We start from the raw sequence: 19,811 nt of genomic DNA, 5'->3' as shown, positions 1-19,811 counted from the left end.
CCTTTACCCTATCACAAAGTCATCAAGATATTCTCTCATATTTTCTCCTAAAAGTTTAAAGTTTTAGTTTTCTGGGATTTTAATCTATTTGCCATTTTGTGTATGGTATGGGGTAGAATTCTCCTTTAATTTTTGTTATTTAGGTATCTTTATTAGTTTTCTTTGGCTGTATTTCAAATTACCACAAACTTAACAGCTTAAAACCACACAAATGTATTATCTTACAGTCTCCAAGACTTAGAAGTCTGAACACAGGTTAGCTGAGTCCTCTATTAAGGGTCTCATTAGACTGAAATCAAGGTATTTGAGACTCATGTGTCTTCCAAGTCCACCCATTATTGGAAGAATTCAGTTTCCTGGCTGTTGGCCAGGGATCACTCTAAGCTCCTAGAGTTCCTTTCTATGTGACCCCTCGATAGGCAGTTTGCTTCTTCACAGCCAGCAGGAAAAATCTCTTTCACTTCCAATCTCTTTGACCTCTTCGAAGGGCTCTCTTGATTAGATCAGGTATACTCAGGATCATCTGCCCTTTGATTAACTTTTTTTTTGTTTTAAGACTGAGTCTAGCTGTATTGCCCAGGCTGGAGTGCAGTGGTGTGATCTCGGCTCACTGCAACCTCTGCTTCCCAGGTTCAAGCGATTCTCCTGCCTCAGTCTTCCAAGTAGCTGGGATTACAGGTGTCTGCCACCATGCCTGGCTAATTTTTGTATTTTTAGTAGAGACAGGGTTTCACGATGTTGTCCAGGCTGGTCTCAACCTCCTGACCTCAAGTGATCCGCCCACCTCGGCCTTCCAAAGTGCTTGTATTACAGGTGTGAGCCACCGCACCTGGCCCCTTTCATTAACCTTGATTAAACCATCTTGAACCTTCAGACCCACCCATTCAGCAGCTGAATAACAGGGAGTAATCTCTGTTGATATTACCAGAGGAGCCATGTCCAAATTCCTGAGTAACAAAATTATGATATGTAATAAAACAATGTTTCAAGACACTGAGTTTTGGGGTAGTTTGTGAAGCAGCAACAGATAGTCAGAACATAGTTACAGAAACAATTTTTTTTTTTTTTTGCAGTTTTTAATGTTTCTCAAAATTTGACAAAATTGGGTCTTTTCTTCATTGTTGAAGTTAAGGCTATTTTCCACTGGTCGGGAAAAAATGGCAGAGAGATGGAAAAGCATGGACTAGAGGCTCTCAGGTTCAGTGCTAGAGCAATGCTAAGATCAGCACTGCATAACCATGGCTACTAGTCTGAATGCCTTTTATGAGTGAATACTGTAGGCCCATCACTTAGTAATGGACCAGCATTTTCATGCAAATCATAAAAAGAAGCACCTTTCTCCAGGCAGACAAAGTCTGACATAAGGCTGTGCTGAGCAAAGTGCAGGCTGGACCTCAACCCCCACTTGCCCCAGCATCCTTGGGTAGGGCACCATGAGCATAATCTGTATGTAATAGCTTTATAAATTAAAGCGCAGGGCAACAATTCTGCATTTACAAATGACACAAATTCTTGTGGGTGGCAATGAACTAAATTGATGAAGATGGAAAGATCTTATAAATTCATGTGAGTGGGAAGAAAGGTGGCAAATGAGCGCATAAAATATACATATGAGCCATCAGTCACAGCTAAGGAGAGGAAACTAGTGTTACTACAGATTGTTCCCTGAAGATAAATGCAGATGCTCCTTCTGACAGCAAAAAGGGCAACCACTTGATTGAATCATAAAGTGACATTCCCTCTGAGAAGTGAAGCAGTACCACCCACTCAACTGATGCTTTACTGGAAGTTGAATAATGCAGAAACCATCAGGATTGGGAAAAAAAATAACGGCATAAGGGCTCAAAAGAAACAGGCTTCCATATATCATAAATGAGCTACAAAGCACAAACCAATCAGGTCCTCCAGGAAGCAGCTTCAGTAGTGGAGGTGGTAGCAGTGACCACAGCATGCTGGGGACTGGGATCTAGCTAGAGGCTACAGAGGTGGTAGAAGCAGACTATTAGAAGTAGACTACAGAAGTAGACTATTTCTGGTGCTGGCAGCTGCAGCAGCAGGAGCATTGGTGTCCCAGCTGACACCAGTGGTACTGGACAGCAATGGTGGCGCCAGGCTGCTAATATTGACAACAATATCAGTTAGAAACTTGTTCAACAAACACTTCATCAGCTTTTTATTTGGCATTGACCATGTTTCAGGTATTGTGTTGGGTGGATAAATAAAGTTAACAGGCACCCATCATATGCCCAACCCTCTTATAGATACAGGAGTACACAGATGACTAGAACATGGTCCCTGCCCTTCAGGGACTCAGAATTGAGCACAGGCAGCAGATATGAGAATGAATAATTATGGCAATATAGTAATTGTGAGGAAGAAATAGAAACTGAGGTATGATCTAATACAAAAAGAGAAAACATATTACTTTGCTCTGACATACAGAATTAGAGAAGGCACTGTAGATTTTGTACAGGATACAAAATAAATCAGACACAGCTTCCAATGTTGAGATACTTATAATCCAGTAGATGAGTTAGGACAAACATAATACTATAAAACAAGGCAGAAAAGTAATAAGTTTTGAGAAAGTCCCAGAAAAAGTATTTTGGGAGTTTAGGTGAAGCAAGTCTATATAGAAAGAAGTAGACATAAGAGACTCCATTTTGTTCTGTATTTGAGATGCTGTTAATCTGTGACCCTACCCCCAACCCTGTCCTTGCAAGAGACATGTGATGTGGTGACTCAAGGTTTAAAGGATTTTGGGCTGTGCAGGGTGTGCTTTGTTAAACAAGTGCCTGAAGGCAGCTTGCTGGTTAAAAGTCATCACCATTCTCTTAATCTCAAGTACCCAGGGACACATACACTGCGGAAGGTTGCAGGGACCTCTGCCTAGGAAAGCTAAGTATTGTCCAAGGTTTCTCCCCATGTGATAGTCTGAAATATGGCCTCGTGGGAAGGGAAAGACCTAATCTTCCCCACCGCCTGACACCCGTGAAGGGTCTGTGCTGAGGAGGACTAGTACAAGAGGAAAGAAGGTCTCTTGGCAGTTGAGATAGAGAAAAGCATCTGTCGCCTGCCCGCCCCTGGGCAATGGAACATCTCGGTGTAAATACCCAATTGTATGTTCTATTTACTGAGATGGGAGAAAACGTCTTAGGGCTGAAGTTTTGCTGCTCTTTATGCACTGAAAAGGTTTATGGAGATGTTTACATATGCATATCAAGGCACAGCACTTTTCCTTAAACTTATTCAAGTCACAGAGATCTTTATTCATATGTCTTACTGCTGACCTTCTCCCTACTATGATCCTACTATCCTGCCACTTCCCTTTTCTAAGATGGTAAAGATAATGATCAATAAATACTGAGGGAACTCAGAGACCAGGCCAGCGCGGGTCCTCTGTATGCTGAGCGCCGGTCCCCTGGGTCCACTTTTTCTTTCTCTATACTTTCTCTCTGTGTCTCATTGCTTTTCTCAAGTCTCTCGTTCCACCTAATGAGAAACGCCCACAGTTGTGGAGGGGCAGGCCACCCCTTTATACACTAAAATTAAAAATCAGCCAGATGCAGTGGCTCATGCCTGTAATCCCAGCACTTTGGGAGGCCGAGGCAGGCGGATCACGACGTCAGGAGTTCAAGACCAGTATGGCCAACATGACGAAACCCCATCTCCACTAAAAATACAAAAATTAGCCAGGCGTGGTGGCGGGCGCCTGTAATTCCACCTACTTGGGAGGCTGAGGCAGGAGAATCGCTTGAACCCGGGATGGGGAGGTTGCAGTGAGCTGAGATCATGCCATTGCACTCCAGCCTGGGCGACAAGAGCAAGACTCCGTCTCAAAAAATAAAAAAATAAAAATAAAAATCAAGGAATCAAAAGCACCACCACAGACACATTTATAATGTTTAAACAACTATCTGGGTATCCCATGGCCCAGTCAAATTGACACATGAAATTACCCATCACACCACCTATGTTCTGGCTCTGGCTGTACAAAATGAGAGGTTTTATTTTAGACAGAGTCTTGCTCTATTGGCAGGCTGGAGTGTAGTGGGGTGGTCTCGGCTCACTGCAACCTCCGCCTCCTGGGTTCAAGCGATTCTCCTGCCTCAGTCTCCCGAGTAGCTGGGATTACAGGTGTGCGCCACCACACCTGGCTAATTTTTGTGTTTTTAGTAGAGACGGTTTCACCATGTTGGTCAGCCTGATCTTGAACTCTTGACCTCAGGTGATCTGCCCGCCTCAGCCTCCCAAAGTGTTGGGATTACAGGCACAAGCCACTGCACTCAGCCCACATAGGTAATTTCTAATAGTGCTAGGTGCTAATATCTTAGACCAAGGAAAGTGAAGAGGTGTATGAAGGGAGGCATGGGTGGGCAGAAACATCGAACCTTATAGTGAAAGTGAAGAGGATTTAAAAGTCTTTGTGCTCAAGAGTGAAATTACAGTTATGCTATAGGAAGAGCAATTTGATATCAAGGTGCAGGGTAACACATAGAAGAGAGGCACTAGAGGCAGAGAAGTTATCTGGGAAGCAAGCAAATATAGAATTTAGGGAAGATGAACGAAATGAATAAAAGAAAAAAAAGAAGGGAATGTGATAGTATTAGGTGTTGAGGCCTTTGGGAAGTGATTAGATTATGAGGGTAGAGCCCTTAAAAACGGGATGAGTGCCTGAGTGCCCCTATAAAACAGATTCCAGAGAACTTTCTTGCCCCTTTCCACTATTTGAGGACACAAACCAAATTTGCAGTCGTCAACCCAGAAGAGGGCTCTTACAGAACTTGACCATGCTGGCACACTGATCTCTAACTCCCATCCTCAGGAATTGTGAGAAATAAATTTCTATAGTTTATTAGCTAAGTAGTTGTATGGTATTTTTGTTATAGCAGCCTGAACTGAGTAAGACGAGAAGAAACTATTTATAGAGCATCTGTTATGTGTTATACGTACTCTTAGGAGTTTTCACTTATACGAACTAAGAAGTGTCTGAAGATGTGAAAAGAAAACTGTAAGAAAGATACTACAACAAAGTTGAATTTGTTGAAGACTTAACAGCTGATTTTGTGTTTACGTGTGTATATAAATACAATAGCATAATCATTTGTGCTTGGGTAGGTAAGGTTGAAAAAGAGAGAGGTCTATAAAGGTCTATGGTTTCAAATACAAGTAACTGCTCAGGAAATAGTGGTATTATTAGAAAAAATGGATAACACAGGCTGGGAACAGTGGCTCATGCCTGTAATCCCAGCACTTTGAGAGGCCAAGGTGGGCGGATCACCGGGTCAGGAGATCAAGACCACCCTGGCTAACATGGTGAAACCCCATCTCTACTAAAAATACAAAAAATTAGCCGGGCCTGGTGGCGGGCGCCAGTAGTCCCAGCTACTCAGGAGGCTGAGACAGGAGAATCACTTGAACCCAGGAGGCAGAGGTTGCAGTGAGCCGAGATCACGCCACTGCACTCCAGCCTGGGCGACACAGCAAAACTCCGTCTTGGGAAAAAAAAAAAGAAAAAGAAAAAGAAGAAAGGATAACACAGAGAAAGAATGGGTGGGGGAAGATTATGAGTTATATCTTTGACAAAAGTCAGGAATCCAAGAAAAACTGCTGAGTAATTAGTAGGAAACATAGGGCTAGAGGTAAAAAGAGAAGCTATGCCAAAAGATATATAGACTGTGATTATCTGCACAGAAATGGTAACTGAAGCAATGAGATTTACTTTGGTTACTAATGGAGAGATTGAAAATAAAGAAGAAGACATATTCTAATAAATTCCTCACTTGAGGAATATCTAGAGCTGTGCTGTCCAATATGGTAGTCTTTACCCACATGATACTACTTAAGTCAATTAAATAATGAAAACTGTAGTCCTTGTCACACTACATTTCAAGTGCTCAATAGCCACATGTGGCTAGTGGCTACCATATTGGACATCATAAATATAAAACATTTCCAACATCATAGAAAGCTGTGACGGACAGCACTGATCTAGAGTTTGGTCAGAGTGTAGAAGAACCAGAAGAATCTATTCTCCTGAAAGCCAAGGGAAAAAACATTTCAAGGAGAGAATAATCAGTGGTATGAAGTAAAAGTGGGTGACAGCCAACCTCTCCCCCACAAAAAAAAAAAATGAATTTTATGACTTCTAAAGCACTTTCAGACTAATTATAAAGTTGTAAACTAGATTACAACAGATTTTGGATGAAATGGGTGCCAAATAAGTAACAGATGTAGACAATTCTTTTCAGTAATTTTTCAGTAAGGAAAAATTGAATGAAAACATCAGACAGCTGAAAGAGAATAGAGTTGTTCTATATGTACGTGCTTAATATAAGCAGATTTGTGCACTGGCTGGAAGGCTTGGACGCCAGTCAACCAGCTATTTACCAACTCTAGCAATCTGAAAGGCTTTTCATGTAGCAATGACAATTGAAGGGACAGGATTGCATCATTTTAAGACAATAAGGAGCCTTAAAAATAATCTAATCCACCCCTCCTCACATTATAAAGAAAGCAGAGTTGCCCAGGGTCACACACACTACCCAGTGGTATTAAAATCTAGAATAAGAACTCAGGTCAGCAGGGCATGGTGGCTTATGCCTGTAATCCCAGCACTTTGGGAGGCTGAGGTGGGTAGATCACCTGAGTTCAGGAGTTCGAGACCAGCTTGGCCAGTACACAAAAAATTAGCCCAGCATGGTAGTAGCCTGTAATCCCAGCTACTCAGAGGCTGAGGCAGGAAAACTGCTTGAAGCCTGGAGGAGGAGGCTGCAGTGAGCCGAGATGGTGCCACTCACTCCAGCCTGGGCAACAAGAGAGAAACTCCATCTCAAAAAAAAATACAAAAAACAAAAAAATAACTCAGGTCTTCCACAACTTAGTCCATTAGACTATCTCATTCAACTGCCTCCTAAGATACAGATCAAAGGTAAAGAAAGCTTCTTCAGTTGAATTCCACTAATCTACCAAGAAAATGATAATGTCTATGTTCACATATACACAACTTCAAGTTTTTAGAAATGAAATGCAGTTCATTACTTCTTGACTTTAAAATTTAGAAAAACTGAGAACTAAGCATCAAATATCTATTACTTTGTAACAAACATCAAAAGAACTTTAAATATTATCTAAGTAAATCTATGGCCTGAGAGGTAGATGTTTTCACCATTTCACAGATTAGAAAAACATGCAGCAGATCAGTAAGGTCCCAAAGCCAGTAAGCGACACTCTCAATGTGGCTCTACACTACCATCAATCAGGAAATGGAGGAGAAAAGAAGAGAATAGAGCAGCATAGGCTAGGGAATGGAAATGAGATGTTTATCAAAGTATAAAAGTAACCAGAACAGATTTGTTTACTAATGCCAACCTTAAAAATAAAGCCAAACAAAATGAGGCCTTCAGATAAACATTTTTATGTTTCGAGAAAATAACACCGATTCCCTTTGGAGAGGGGAACTGTGCAGCTGGGGACAGGGATTGAAGGAAGACTTTTCACAGTAAACTCTGTAACTTTTGGAGTTTAACCATAACAGTGTATTGCTTACTCCAATGAATAAGAAAAAGGTTTTTCAAAAAAAAAAAAAAAAAAAAAAACCTTTAAATATGTTTTAGTTCCTATCAAGTTTGTAATTGTTAGCATTCTACAATCCTCCAACAGGCCACAGAAAAACTGAAATTTCAGAAAACAAAAAATCCTAACTTCTGTTTTGAAAAAGGCAAGGCAGAGCTTATATTAAGGGGAAGAAATTTTGCCTTTGGGGATTGGGGGATCAGGAGGGGAGAGAAGCCGATTGCCTGCAACGATCAACTCAATTCCATTCCTATTTTTAGCCCATTTTTTTAGTCTGTTGCTAAGAAACCCTGTTGCCCGAAGGCAATTTACTAATAGGAACTTACATGAAGCAGGAGAAACCGGTGATCCTGAAATTCTTTCAAATCAGGCCATTCTATTTTAATCAATCCATTTTGGTGCCACTTGATAAAATATCTCCTTTCAATCTTTTTGTAGCTCTACTGTGATGTTGTTGCACTTGAAAGCAAAACGATCATTTATGAAATTTTAATGTAAGGCTTCTGCAAACCAGTATACCAGAAATGGAGCGCCATAGTTCTGGACTCTGATTTTCTATTAATAGTTGTCTTTTCTTCATGAAAATACCGTGAATTCCAAACAATGCCTTGCAAGGTAATTTTATGTTTTAAGAGATCTGGGGCAGAGCATCGGAAAAAGAGTTGATAAAGCTATTACAGAAACGAAAGTTTATGAATTGAAATTACGATCTGGGAATGAGAGGAGAAGAGGGCTGAGACAGCTATTGCAAAACAACCCGGGGGTGTGCGGACCTGAGCGAGATGTGGGCTGGTGTGTCACGTAGAAATCAGCTCAAGATACAAACACGTCAAGAAAGGCTCGAAGCCGGCGGGAACCCTGACGCTTCGCATTTCTACCAACTCAGTTTAAGAAATACCTAACAACGTAGAAGTCATCGCTTTCGTAATTGGTGGCGACGATAAGCCACAGCGACCACGCTCAAACCGTTTCGACTGCAGCCAACCTAGAAATGCCATTTCCACCTAGTCTTCTGCCATCGCTAACCTCCCCTATAACCTCAAATTCGTCCAAATTAAAATCTGGCTGTGTTAGTGGTAAGAAGTTCAGTGATGCAGCAGGCTTCTTCAGCAGTGAGCTCTTTCCTCATACATCTTTAAAAGTCCTTCCAATCCGTTGGTTTCCCGGGCACGCGGGCAGAAAACCGAGCTAACGGCCACAGAGGTTCAAGAGGTGCCAACGTGGCTATAACGGGAAAACTGGATCCGAAATCAACCAGTAAACTGGGTAGCTAGCTCTACGCCCCGCCCACCACCCTTGCCAGCCAATAGCCTTCACAACTCTTCTGCCACTCCCGCCCATTCCAGTGCTACGGCACTGCTTTTTCCTCCGCTCTGATCTCTTGAGTGCCGCTAGCCAGCTGTATACGCGCCCCTCCTCGGCTTCAGTAGGCAAGAGGGCCATCTGCCCTTCTCTCCTGAAAGTAAAGGGGACAACACCAGCTACGACGGGACTCCAGAAGTCAATCTCTCGAAAAGCAGCGGGGCGAAAAGAAAGAAAAAGGGTTTCCGAGGACTTCCACTCACACCCACGCTTTCCCTTAACCCGGAAGTGATTTCCGCCCCTCCTCTCCCTCTACGGTTGAGACTGGAGGAGAAGGACGGCCAGGTCTGGCCCGGCATGCCCTGGGCTTCCGGTGACCTCTGGCCCTTTTCTGTCGTCCGCTCTCTCTGCCTAGCGTGCTCGCTCGCTCATTGCCTTCCTTCCCTCCCTCGGTCTTCCTTCGCACGCTGCTTGGTGATTGTGGCGCTCGCGACAGGCAGGGAGGCGGTGGCGGAGGACACTCGTCATGGCCGCCTCTAAGCCTGTGGAGGCGGCGGTGGTCGCAGCAGCTGCACCAAGCTCCGGTAGTGGGGTGGGCGGCGGCGGGACTGCGGGCCCGGGCACGGGGGGGCTGCCGCGATGGCAGCTGGCTCTGGCGGTCGGGGCACCCCTGCTGCTAGGCGCGGGTGCCATATACCTGTGGAGTCGGCAGCAACGGCGCCGGGAGTCCAGAGGCCGGGGCGACGCCAGCGGCCTGAAGCGCAACAGCGAACGGAAGACCCCGGAGGGCAGGGCCAGTCCGGCCCCGGGCAGCGGACACCCTGAAGGTCCCGGTGCTCACTTGGACATGGTGAGAAGTAGCCCCAGGCCGTAGAGGTGGAAACGCGTGTACACCTTTTCCTTGGCGGGCTGTGTCAGTGAGGGGGCTTCCCATTAGACGGAAGCTGCCAAGCGGCAGCGCAACACATGGGTTTAGGGAGACTCATTTCTGCCTGCCAGTGGAGGGCACAGGAGTAGCCCGATGACAGGTTACTGGCATTCTTTGACAGTTTCCTTTTGGTTTCAGAAAAATCTTTTGCTTTTCTTCTCAGTGACACAGCATTTATTCCTAGTGTTGTAGATGGGAGTGGGGCATTTGCAAATGTGATGATTGTGTTTAATAAGTGAAGGAAGCTAAATTCCATTAACAATTGGCGTATCGTGATACGAACTGTTTCTGTGATTCCCAAAGCCTACAACTTAATCGGTAAAAGCCTTTTAATAACGAGCCACTCCCCCTTTTAGAGTGTGTTTTTGCTGGGGGTAAGTGGGCAACTACAGTGACGGTTGTTGACAAAAGCAGGAAAAAAACCCCAAAAAACCGATTAGATGGCTTTGTACATAGAAAAAGAAAGACTACACAGGTTCTAAAGAGTGAAATGGTGTTCAGTGGCATTTGTTTTACAGCCTCTGAACTGTAAGCAGAACTAGCAAGCTCCCAAGGCTCGTTCTCTCTCGGCCCGGAAGCCCCCTTGACTGCAAGCGCTCAGCGACCCGGGAACCTCCTCTGCCATGCCCCAGCCCGGAGGTGTCCTTTTACACTCCGGACCCCTTGGCCTTTCTCAGAAAACGCTCTGCACTGCACTGTCCCCTCTTGTTGCACAAGAGTAGCAGCCACAGCAATGCTCACCAGGCTTGGTTGCACACAGCCCTCTGCCCCAGGTCCAGGCCCTACACACACATACCAAAAAAATGGGAGTGACTTCTTAAACTTTTTGATTGGAAGCATCTTAAATTCAGTTTTTCCATTTCACCTGGAAATGTACATGACCAAGCCTAATATGCATGACATGGTTTCTCTGATGTTAGGTCCAAGCATTGGAGTATTTAGTGAACAGCTTTGTATGGTTTTAGGTGAACTGACTGTTAAATCCTTTTGGTATCTGACAGCTGTGCAGAGAATTAGCCTGGCTGCATTTGACACTACTGGGATTGGGTGTGGTGGATTTTATCTGGGTCTGGAGTTGTTCAGTGGTAGTACCAGAGTAAGTCGAGGTCAGAGAAACGTTTGGTCAAATATCTCCCGGTTTTATAAATATGTATATACAGTTGGTCAAGTAACTTCCAGTTGTATCCAAGTGTATACACTTAAATACGTATGCAAGTCATTTCCATCTTATACTATTCATGTTGATTTTGTTTTTTTTTTTTTTGAGGCGGAGTCTCACTTTGTTGCCCAGGCTGGAGTGCAGTGGCTTGATCTCAGCTCACCACAACCTCCGCCTCCTGGGTTCAAGCAATTCTCGTACCTCAGCCTCTGGAATAGCTGGGACTACAGGTGTGCGCCACCATGCCCAGCTAATTTTTGTATGTTTAGTAGAGAGGGGGTTTCACTATGTTGGCCAGGCTGGTCTTGAACTCCTGACCTCAGGTGATCTGCCCACCTCAGCCTCCCAAAGTGCTGGGGTTACAGGTGTGAGCCACCGTGCCCGGGCGAAGATATTTTTACTAGGATGTCAAATTAGCTTTAAAGGAAGTTTTGGTATAGGAATGAACAAACTATTATCTACAGTGTGTGAGGCATTGTGCTAGGACATGAAAAAACCATATGATCTTTCCTATGGGAGGGTGAAGCATTGCCTATTTTCTAAAAGGTTTATGACTGGGTAGTAGAAGAACCTATGGACTGTGAGAACTAGGATTTCTAAGCTTTATAGTGGTCTCTCCAGCATTGCTACTTTGGGAAAGTCATTTTATCTTCTTGACCTTAGCATCATCCCTGTAGAATAAGAAGATTAAAATACTAGATCTCTTCTGTTTCTTCTAGTACTAAAAATTGATGATTCTGGTTCTGATCATTTATAATAGCTCAGTGCTGCTGTTAAAAGTAGTTATGAAGAGGCTTCTTTGAATTAATTATCACTTGTCTTACATCATTTTTGGATGTCTGAAATTCTCCAGTCATTTTCTATTTCGTTTGTTAATTTAGTTTTAATCATGGAAGAATAGTAGGTAAAATGAAAGATCTAAAAAGTTTTCAGTTCTGTAAACATTAAAAATAAAGATAGTTTGTATACATGAAACTCGATTTTTTTTTTTTTTTGAGACGGAGTCTCACTCTGTCACCCAGCCTGGAGTGCAGTGGCGCAATCTTGGCTCACCGCAACCTCTGCCTCCTGGGTTCAAGCAATTGTCCTGCCTCAGCCTCCCGAGTAGCTGAGATTACAGGCATGTGCCACCATGCCTGGCTAATTTTTGTATTTTTAGTAGAGACGAGGTTTCGCCATGTTGGCCAGGCTGGTCTGAAACCCCTGACCTCAGGTGATCCACCCACCTTGGCCTCCCAAAGTGCTAGGAATTAGAGGCACGAGCCACCTCACTGGCCGAAACTAGATTTTAACATTTCATTGTGGTTTCAGCCAACCCACCTCATCCCAGGGGTTCTGTACCATTGATGTTTAATAAAACCTAGCAAACTCCTTTTCAGATTTTAGATTTCCTTAATTCCTCTTTTCCACGTTGTCTGGATCAACACTGATGAATTTAAATTTCATGATATTTCAGAGTTTTTTAGTTTTACTTTACAAATAACTTTTTTTTTTTTTTTTTTTGAGACGGAGTCTCACTGTCACCCAGGCTGGAGTGCAATGGGGAGGTCTCGGCTCACTGAACCTGCCTCCGCAGGTTCGAGTGGTTCTCCTGCCTCAGCCTCCCGAGTAGCTGGGATTACAGGCACCCGCCACCACGCCCGGCTAATTTTTGTATTTTTAGTAGAGATGGGGTTTCACCATGTTCACCAGGCTGGTCTTGAACTCCTGACCTTGTGATTCGCCCGCCTTGGCCTCTCAAAGTGCTGGGATTACAGGCGTGAGCCACCGCCCCCAACCACAAATACCTTTTTATTCATCTGACTGCTGTTAAAAATTAGAATTTAAGATTGGACTCTTTGTGTTACTTAAACTGCTTTAAAATAATGTATTTTTGGCCCCAAATAAAACAGGGCAAAGAATTTGCATTTACCATTGTTCATCTTGTGGAATTTGTAGGCCTACACCTGGAATCTTTGAATTACTAGATTGTTCTTTGGTAAAGCAACAATAAGAAGGTCTTTGTGGTTTTTTTTTTTTTTTTTAGACGGAGTCTCGCTCTGTCGCCCAGGCTGGAGTGCAGTGGCCGGATCTCAGCTCACTGCAAGCTCCGCCTCCCGGGTTTATGCCATTCTCCTGCCTCAGCCTCCCAAGTAACTGGGACTACAGGCGCCCGCCACCTCGCCCGGCTAGTGTTTTGTACTTTTTAGTAGAGACGGGGTTTCACCGGGTTAGCCAGGATGGTCTCGATCTCCTGACCTCGTAATCCGCCCATCTTGGCCTCCCAAAGTGCTGGGATTACAGGCTTGAGCCACCACGCCTGGCCTGTGGTTTTTTTAAACGGAAATTTTTATCTTAACTGTTGGTGACCAGTAAATGTTGAAAGACTACTTTTGTCTTCTTTTAATAGTCTCGTCCTTAGAGTTATTATTAGACTATCTAAATATAATTGATCAGTAATTGTAATTGCTTATCTGTGGTTGGAGAAATTGCTATACATTTGAATAGCACCTCTAAATTGGCATCCTCTATGGGTTTCGCAACCAGAAGCATTTGCTTTCACTGATGGAAAACTGGCAGAATCCTGATGCCCTAACTGTCCTTTCTCCACCTAAGCAATAGCTACAGTTTTTAAGGGAATGAATAAATAGACAAATATTGTCTGTTTAGGGTTTGATATCAGCAAATAGAATGGAAAATCTGCATTTTTGTCTTTTGACTTATGTGTGCCTTAATGTAAAATGATCTGATAGAATTACTGGGCTTCTGTCTATTGGGTTTGAGATTTTCCTTTACAATTAGAGTGTACAATTACTTTTTTTCTGGGATAGCAAAAACTTGTACAGGAAGTGCAAAGGATATTCATAGTTGTTTTAATTAATGGGAATATTGGGGTATCACTAAAGAAAAGCGTTTAGTCACAGTTGATAGTGTCTCAGACTGAGGTGCTTAAAGTGTTAGATCATATTCCATTTTGAACCATTATGAAATCTACCGTGATGTGCCATTTTGCTTCAGTAATTTTTTTGGACTTAAAGAATTTAAAAAAATTTTTAAATTGCAAGACTTTTTAGAGGATGATATTATCCATAGTACTTCTCAATCTGTGGGCTTGAGTCATCACAAGAGACCACCGCACATATATTCCAAGCATGGTATCCTGGCTGTACCAATGTCCTAGATACTTCTTTTTCAAACATTCTGTGATTCTTTAGAAAAATGCACTTATTTAAAAGCGTTATTGACTACATAGTAACTTTTTGTCCAATTGTTATTTAATCTGATGATAAAAAATGCAGTCATTCTTGTGTTCATATTTAACATTACACAGAGTTTAACCCACATGAAATGGTTAGGAACCAATAATCTAAGCCAGCCTACTACAGTAGGAAAGGAAAGATGTACCTACACATTTTAGTAAAGGGTCAAGGACTGCATAAACTGTTGCTATTAGTCATCTTGTTTGAAATGAAATTATTGTCTCCCCCAAATGATCTGTTTTGAGTTATTTTTTTAAAATCAGGGACACCAGTGACATTCCTCTCTTAAGTTTAGTTTACACTTTTCAATCTTTATCTTAATCCTTGGCAGTATTTCACATTGTGCGCTAAATGTCGTAACTTTTCCTGTTGCTTCTGAGGTACTAAATTTTCCTAATTTAAAAAAACAAACAAACAAACAAATACCAGCCTCACGGATTGTTACTCTCCTTATCACAACACAGAAGTCATTTCACCTTTTCTGAAACTTCTCGCTACCTAGGCACACCGCTATGTGATTTTGTAACACCCTGGACTTTTCCCTTTTATAGCACTTACCACGTGGTACTAGAATTACTCATTCCTGTTTCCTGCTATGCTTTTGAATCTGTGAAGGCTGAGACTGGCTCTGTCTTGTTCACCATTGTATTCCCAGAACCTAATACAGGTGCATAGCAAGTGTTGAATGAATGAAGTTTCATTTTTTGACTGATAATTAAGGGTTCCTTTGACAACCCTAAGCTTATATTATTTATATATATGTGTGTGTGTAAATCTCACAAGTGGTTTATTTTTTCAGATTTTCCAGCTCTTCATTTTTGTTCTACCAGTTAATGCTGGATTCCGTGTAAATCTTTTTTTCTTTTTCTTTTTTTTTTTTTTTGAGTTGGAGTTTTGCTTTGTCACCCAGGCTGGAGTGCAGTGGTGCAGTCTCCGCTCACTGCAACGTCCGCCTCCTAGGTCTAAGCGATTCTCCTGCCTCAGCCTCCCAGGTAGCTTGCCACCACACCTGGTGAATTTTTGTATTTTTAATAAGAGATGGATTTCACCATGTTGGCTAGACTGGTCTTGAACTCTTAACCTCAAGCAGTCCACCCACTTCTGCCTCCCAAAGTGCTGGGGTTACAGGCATGAGCCACCGTGCCCGGCCCCATGTAAGTCTTAAACCTCATTTGGGCATACTTTTTGTAAATGAGTTGATTATGTATGACCTGCAACCATAATCCTGCAGAAGCAGTCGTTATGCAAGTATATTCTTCCTAGGCAAAGAGTTACTATGATTTAGTAGGTGAGGTTGGTTGTAGATTTTTAAAATTTTAAGACATGAGATGGGAAAGGACTTTTTTATTGTCTTAGGTTTTATTCCTTACTAGGTTTGAATCCTTATTATCTTAGGTATTATTATCCTAGGTTTGATTCATATGAAAGTAACAATTGGTTGGCCAGCTACAGTGGCTCACACCTTTAATCCCAGCACTTTGGGAAGCTGAGGCAGGTGGGTCACCTGAGGGCAGGAGTTCAAGACTGACCTGGCCAACATGGTGAAACCCCATCTCTACAAAAATACAAAAATTAGCCGGGCATGATGGCGGGTGCCTGTAATCCCAGCTACTGAGGAGGCCGAGGGGAGAGGATCGCTTGAACCCAGGAGGTTGAGGTTGCAGTGAGCTGAGATCCTGCCATTGCACTCCAGCCTGGGCTACAGAGCAAAACTCTGTCTCAGAAAAAGAAAGAAAGTAACAGTTGGTCAATAAGTATTGAAACATTGTTTCGCATACAGTAAGTGTTCCAGAGTTATTTAGGGTGCAGTGAGGGGACATTGTGCCCCCTGGGCGACAGAGCAAAATGCTGTCTCAAAAAAAAAAAAAAAAAAAAGAAAAGAAAAGGAAAGAAAAGAAAGTAACAATTGGTCAATAAGTATTGAAACATTGTTTCTCATACAGCAAGTGTTCCAGAGTTATTTCCTACTTCTATAAAGCTGTGATTCAAGTATAATACATGCTTTTTGAGTTTGAGAAATTTAAAACAATAAAACCATTTTAAGAGAAACATCAAACCACCTCAGGTATATTTTACCTGGGTGTAAGTGTGTCATAATGACCAGTTAAATACCCATTTTATTTTCTCACATGCAGATTAATGTACTTAATTCTAGCTCATTTTCTTTTACAGTGACTATGCATGATCATCAGGTTAATATTTTATAAATGCTGAGAATTTACAATAGTTTTCTTATTGCCAGATATGTATCATTGACAGCTTTTTGCAATGTAGTCATGTAATCATGTCGCAGGACTTGTTTTTAGAGGCTGGTGCTTTTCTGATCTCCGGAGGTTCAGTACGTGGGCTAATCCTTTTAGGGTTGTTTTTCCTTCCTGGAGTACTTTCCTGTCTTTTGTTAGTCATTTTTATTTCAGAGCAGATTCTCATGAGTAGCCTTCACTGACTATCCTAAGCAAAACCTGATTTTCTCACTTTGTATTCCACTAGATTTACCTAGATTGTACCTTAATATTGTAGCTTTCATTTCAAAATGTAACCTGTTTTCTAGAGTAGATTTGGTGTCATGAAGAGCTGAGGGGCATGTTCCTAGGTTCTGCCTCATTTGACAAGTCTCAGTACACTGAAGAGAGAAAATATATATTTATTATTTTTTATTTCAATATCTTTTGGGGTACAAGTGGTTTTTGGTCACATGAATTGTATAGTAGTAAAGTCTGAGATTTTAGTGCACTCATCACCCAAGTGTACATAGTACCCAATCTGTAGTTTTTTATCACTCACATGCTCTGCCACCCTCCTCCTCTGAGTGTCCATAGTCCATTATATCACTCTGTATGCCTTTGTGTACCTGTAGTTTAGCTCCCACTTATAAGTGAGAGCATATGGTATTTTGTTCCCCATTTCTGAGTTCTTTCACTTAGAATAATGGCCTTCAGCTCCATCTAAGTTGCTGCAAAACATTACTTCATTTTTGTTTTTTAATGGCTGAGTAGTATTCCATGATGTATATATACTACACTTCTATCAGTGGGCACTTAGGTTGGTTCCCTATCTTTTTTTTTTTTTTTTGAGACGGAGTTTCACTCCCGTTGCCCATGCTGGAGGGCAATGGCGCGATCTCAGCTCACTGCAACCTCCGCTGCCCAGGTGCAAGCAATTCTCCTGCCTTAGTCTCCTGAGTAGCTGAGATTACAGGCATGTGCCTCCATGCCCAGCTAATTTTGTATTTTTAATAGAGGCGGGGTGTCTCCATGTTGGCCAGGCTAGTCTCGAACTCCTGACCTCAGGTGACCCACCCACCTCTGCCTTCCAAAGTGCTGGGATTACAGGCATGGGCTACCGCGCCTGGCCAGTTCCATATCTTTGCAATGGTGAATTGTGCTACAATAAACATACACATGCAGGTGTCTTTTTGATATAATGACTTCTTTTCCTTTGGGTAGACACCCAGTAGTAGAATTGCTGAATCGAATGGTAGATCTATTCTAGTTCTTTAAGAAATCCTCAGGCTGGGCACGGTGACTCATGCCTGTAATCCCAACACTTTGGGAGGCCGAGGTGGGTGGATCACCTGAGATCTGGAGTTTGAGACAAGCCTGGCCAACATAGCAAAACCTTGTCTCTACTAAAAATACAAAAATTAGCTTGGCATGGTGGCATGCGCCTGTAATCCCAGCTACTCGGGAACCTGAGGCAGAAGAATCGCTTGAACCCAGAAGACAGGTTGCAGTGAGCCAAGATCACACCACTGCACTCCAGCCTGCGTGACAGAGCAAGACTCTGTCTCAAAAAAAAAAAAAAAGAAAGAAAGAAAATAAGTAAATTTCCGTACTGCTAGAAAAGATATGTTTCCCAGTGTTTTCTTAGGTGTATTACCTGAAGTATTTACTTTAGATCATGTGTCTCACTTGAATAATTTTGGATTTATGTGTATGTGTATATACAGTCGCTACTCTTTGAACTAATAGTTTTCTGCTTGTTGGCTCAAAAATTTACCAACCACCTAATATATAGTCAGGCATCACTTAACAGTAGAGATGCATTCCAACAAGTGCATCATTAGTGGATTTCATCAGGTATACTGACACAAACCTAGATAGTACAGTGTACTACGCACCTGTGCTATGTGGCATAACCTATTGATCCTAGGCTGCAAACCTGTACTGCATTTTATTGTGCCGAATACTGTGGGCAACTGTAACATGATGGTAAATATTTAGGTACCTAAACATAGAAAAGGTACAGTAAAAATACAGTATAAAAGATAAAAAATGATACACCTGTTTAGGGCACTTAACATGGAGCTTGTCGACTGGAAGCTGCTCTGGGTCAGTGGGTGAGTGAATGTAAAGGCCTAGGACATTACTGAATACTACTGTAGTATACTGTTTAAACACTGTACCCTTAGGCTACACTAAATTTATAAAATACTTTTCTTCAGTAATTAACTTTAGCTTACTGTAACTTTTTAACTTTATGAACTTTTAAATTTTTTTACCTTTTTTTTTTTTTTTTTGAGATGGAGTTTCACTCTTGTTGCCCGGGCTGGAGTGCAATGGTGTGATCTTGGCTCACCGCCACCTCCATCTCCTGGGTTCAAGTGATTCTCCTGCCTCAGCCTCCCTAGTAGCTGGGATTACAGGCATGTGCCACCACACCCAACTAGTTTTGTATTTTTAGTAGAGACGAGATTTCTCCATGTTTGTCAGGCTGGTCTTGAACTCCCAACCTCAGGTCATCCGCCCGCCTCAGCCTCCCAAAGTGCTGGGATTACAGGCATGAGCCACCGCACCCGGTCTTTTTAACTTTTTAAAATAACATTTAGCTTAACGTACAACTACTTGGAAGGCTAAGGTGGGAGGATTGCTTAAGCTCAGGAATTGGATACCAGCCTGGACAAATAGGGAGACTTTGTCTCTTAAAAAAATAAATAACACTTAGCTTAAAACACAAGCACATTGTACAGCTTCACAAAAATATTTTCTTTATATCCCTACTCTATAAGCTTTTTTAAAAAAAGAAACTTTTAAAAAAAATTTTTAAATGTTTTGTTAAAAACTAAGATACGTTATTGTAGGTCTACACAAGGTCAGAATCATCAGTATCCCTGCCCTCCTTCTCTACATCTTGTCCCACTGGAAGATCTTCAAGGGCATTAACACGCATGGACGCATGGAGCTGTCATCTCTTATAAGAAGCCTTCTTCTGGAGTAGCTCTTGCCTTCAAGACCTGCCTTGAGGCTATCCTATAGTTAACTTAAAAAAAAAAGTAGGAGTATACTAACATAACAAAAAGTATCGTTTATGTATAGTAAACACATAAACCAGTAACATAGTTGTTTATTATCATTCTCAAGTATATGTACTACACATTATTGTATTTGCTATACTTTTTTTTTTTTCCCGAGATGGAGTCTCGCTCTGTTACCCAGGATGGAGTGCAGTGGCGTGATCTCAGCTCACTGCAAGCTCCGCCTCCCAGGTTCACACCATTCTCCTGCCTCAGCCTCCTGAGTAGCTGGGACTACAGGCACCCGCCACCACGCCCGGCTAATTTTTTTTGTATTTTTAGTAGAGACGGGGTTCCACCGTGTTAGCCAGGATG

General features: G+C 42.3%; 2 protein-coding genes across 2 annotated transcripts in view; one reads left to right on the top strand and one right to left on the bottom strand.

Annotated features, from left to right (window-relative positions):
- The window catches only part of LNP1 (leukemia NUP98 fusion partner 1), a 51,077-nt gene extending 42,271 nt beyond the window's left edge, over nucleotides 1-8,806 (bottom strand). Inside the window, exon 1 of the mRNA XM_003893860.3 lies at nucleotides 7,902-8,806. The gene's annotated coding sequence lies outside the window, so the exon portion shown is untranslated. The remainder of the gene's footprint in view (nucleotides 1-7,901) is intronic.
- Nucleotides 8,807-9,165: 359 nt separating this feature from the next.
- The window catches only part of TOMM70 (translocase of outer mitochondrial membrane 70), a 35,859-nt gene continuing 25,213 nt past the window's right edge, over nucleotides 9,166-19,811 (top strand). The window contains exon 1 of the mRNA XM_003893859.5: nucleotides 9,166-9,727. Coding sequence (XP_003893908.2) covers nucleotides 9,404-9,727 — 324 coding nt within the window. The 5' untranslated portion in view covers nucleotides 9,166-9,403. The remainder of the gene's footprint in view (nucleotides 9,728-19,811) is intronic.

This window comes from Papio anubis, chromosome 2, assembly GCF_008728515.1.
Source record: "Papio anubis isolate 15944 chromosome 2, Panubis1.0, whole genome shotgun sequence".
NCBI classification, from domain to species: domain Eukaryota; kingdom Metazoa; phylum Chordata; class Mammalia; order Primates; family Cercopithecidae; genus Papio; species Papio anubis.
The sequence above is the reverse complement of the archived record's forward strand: the minus strand, read 5'-3'. Positions and strand labels throughout refer to the sequence as shown.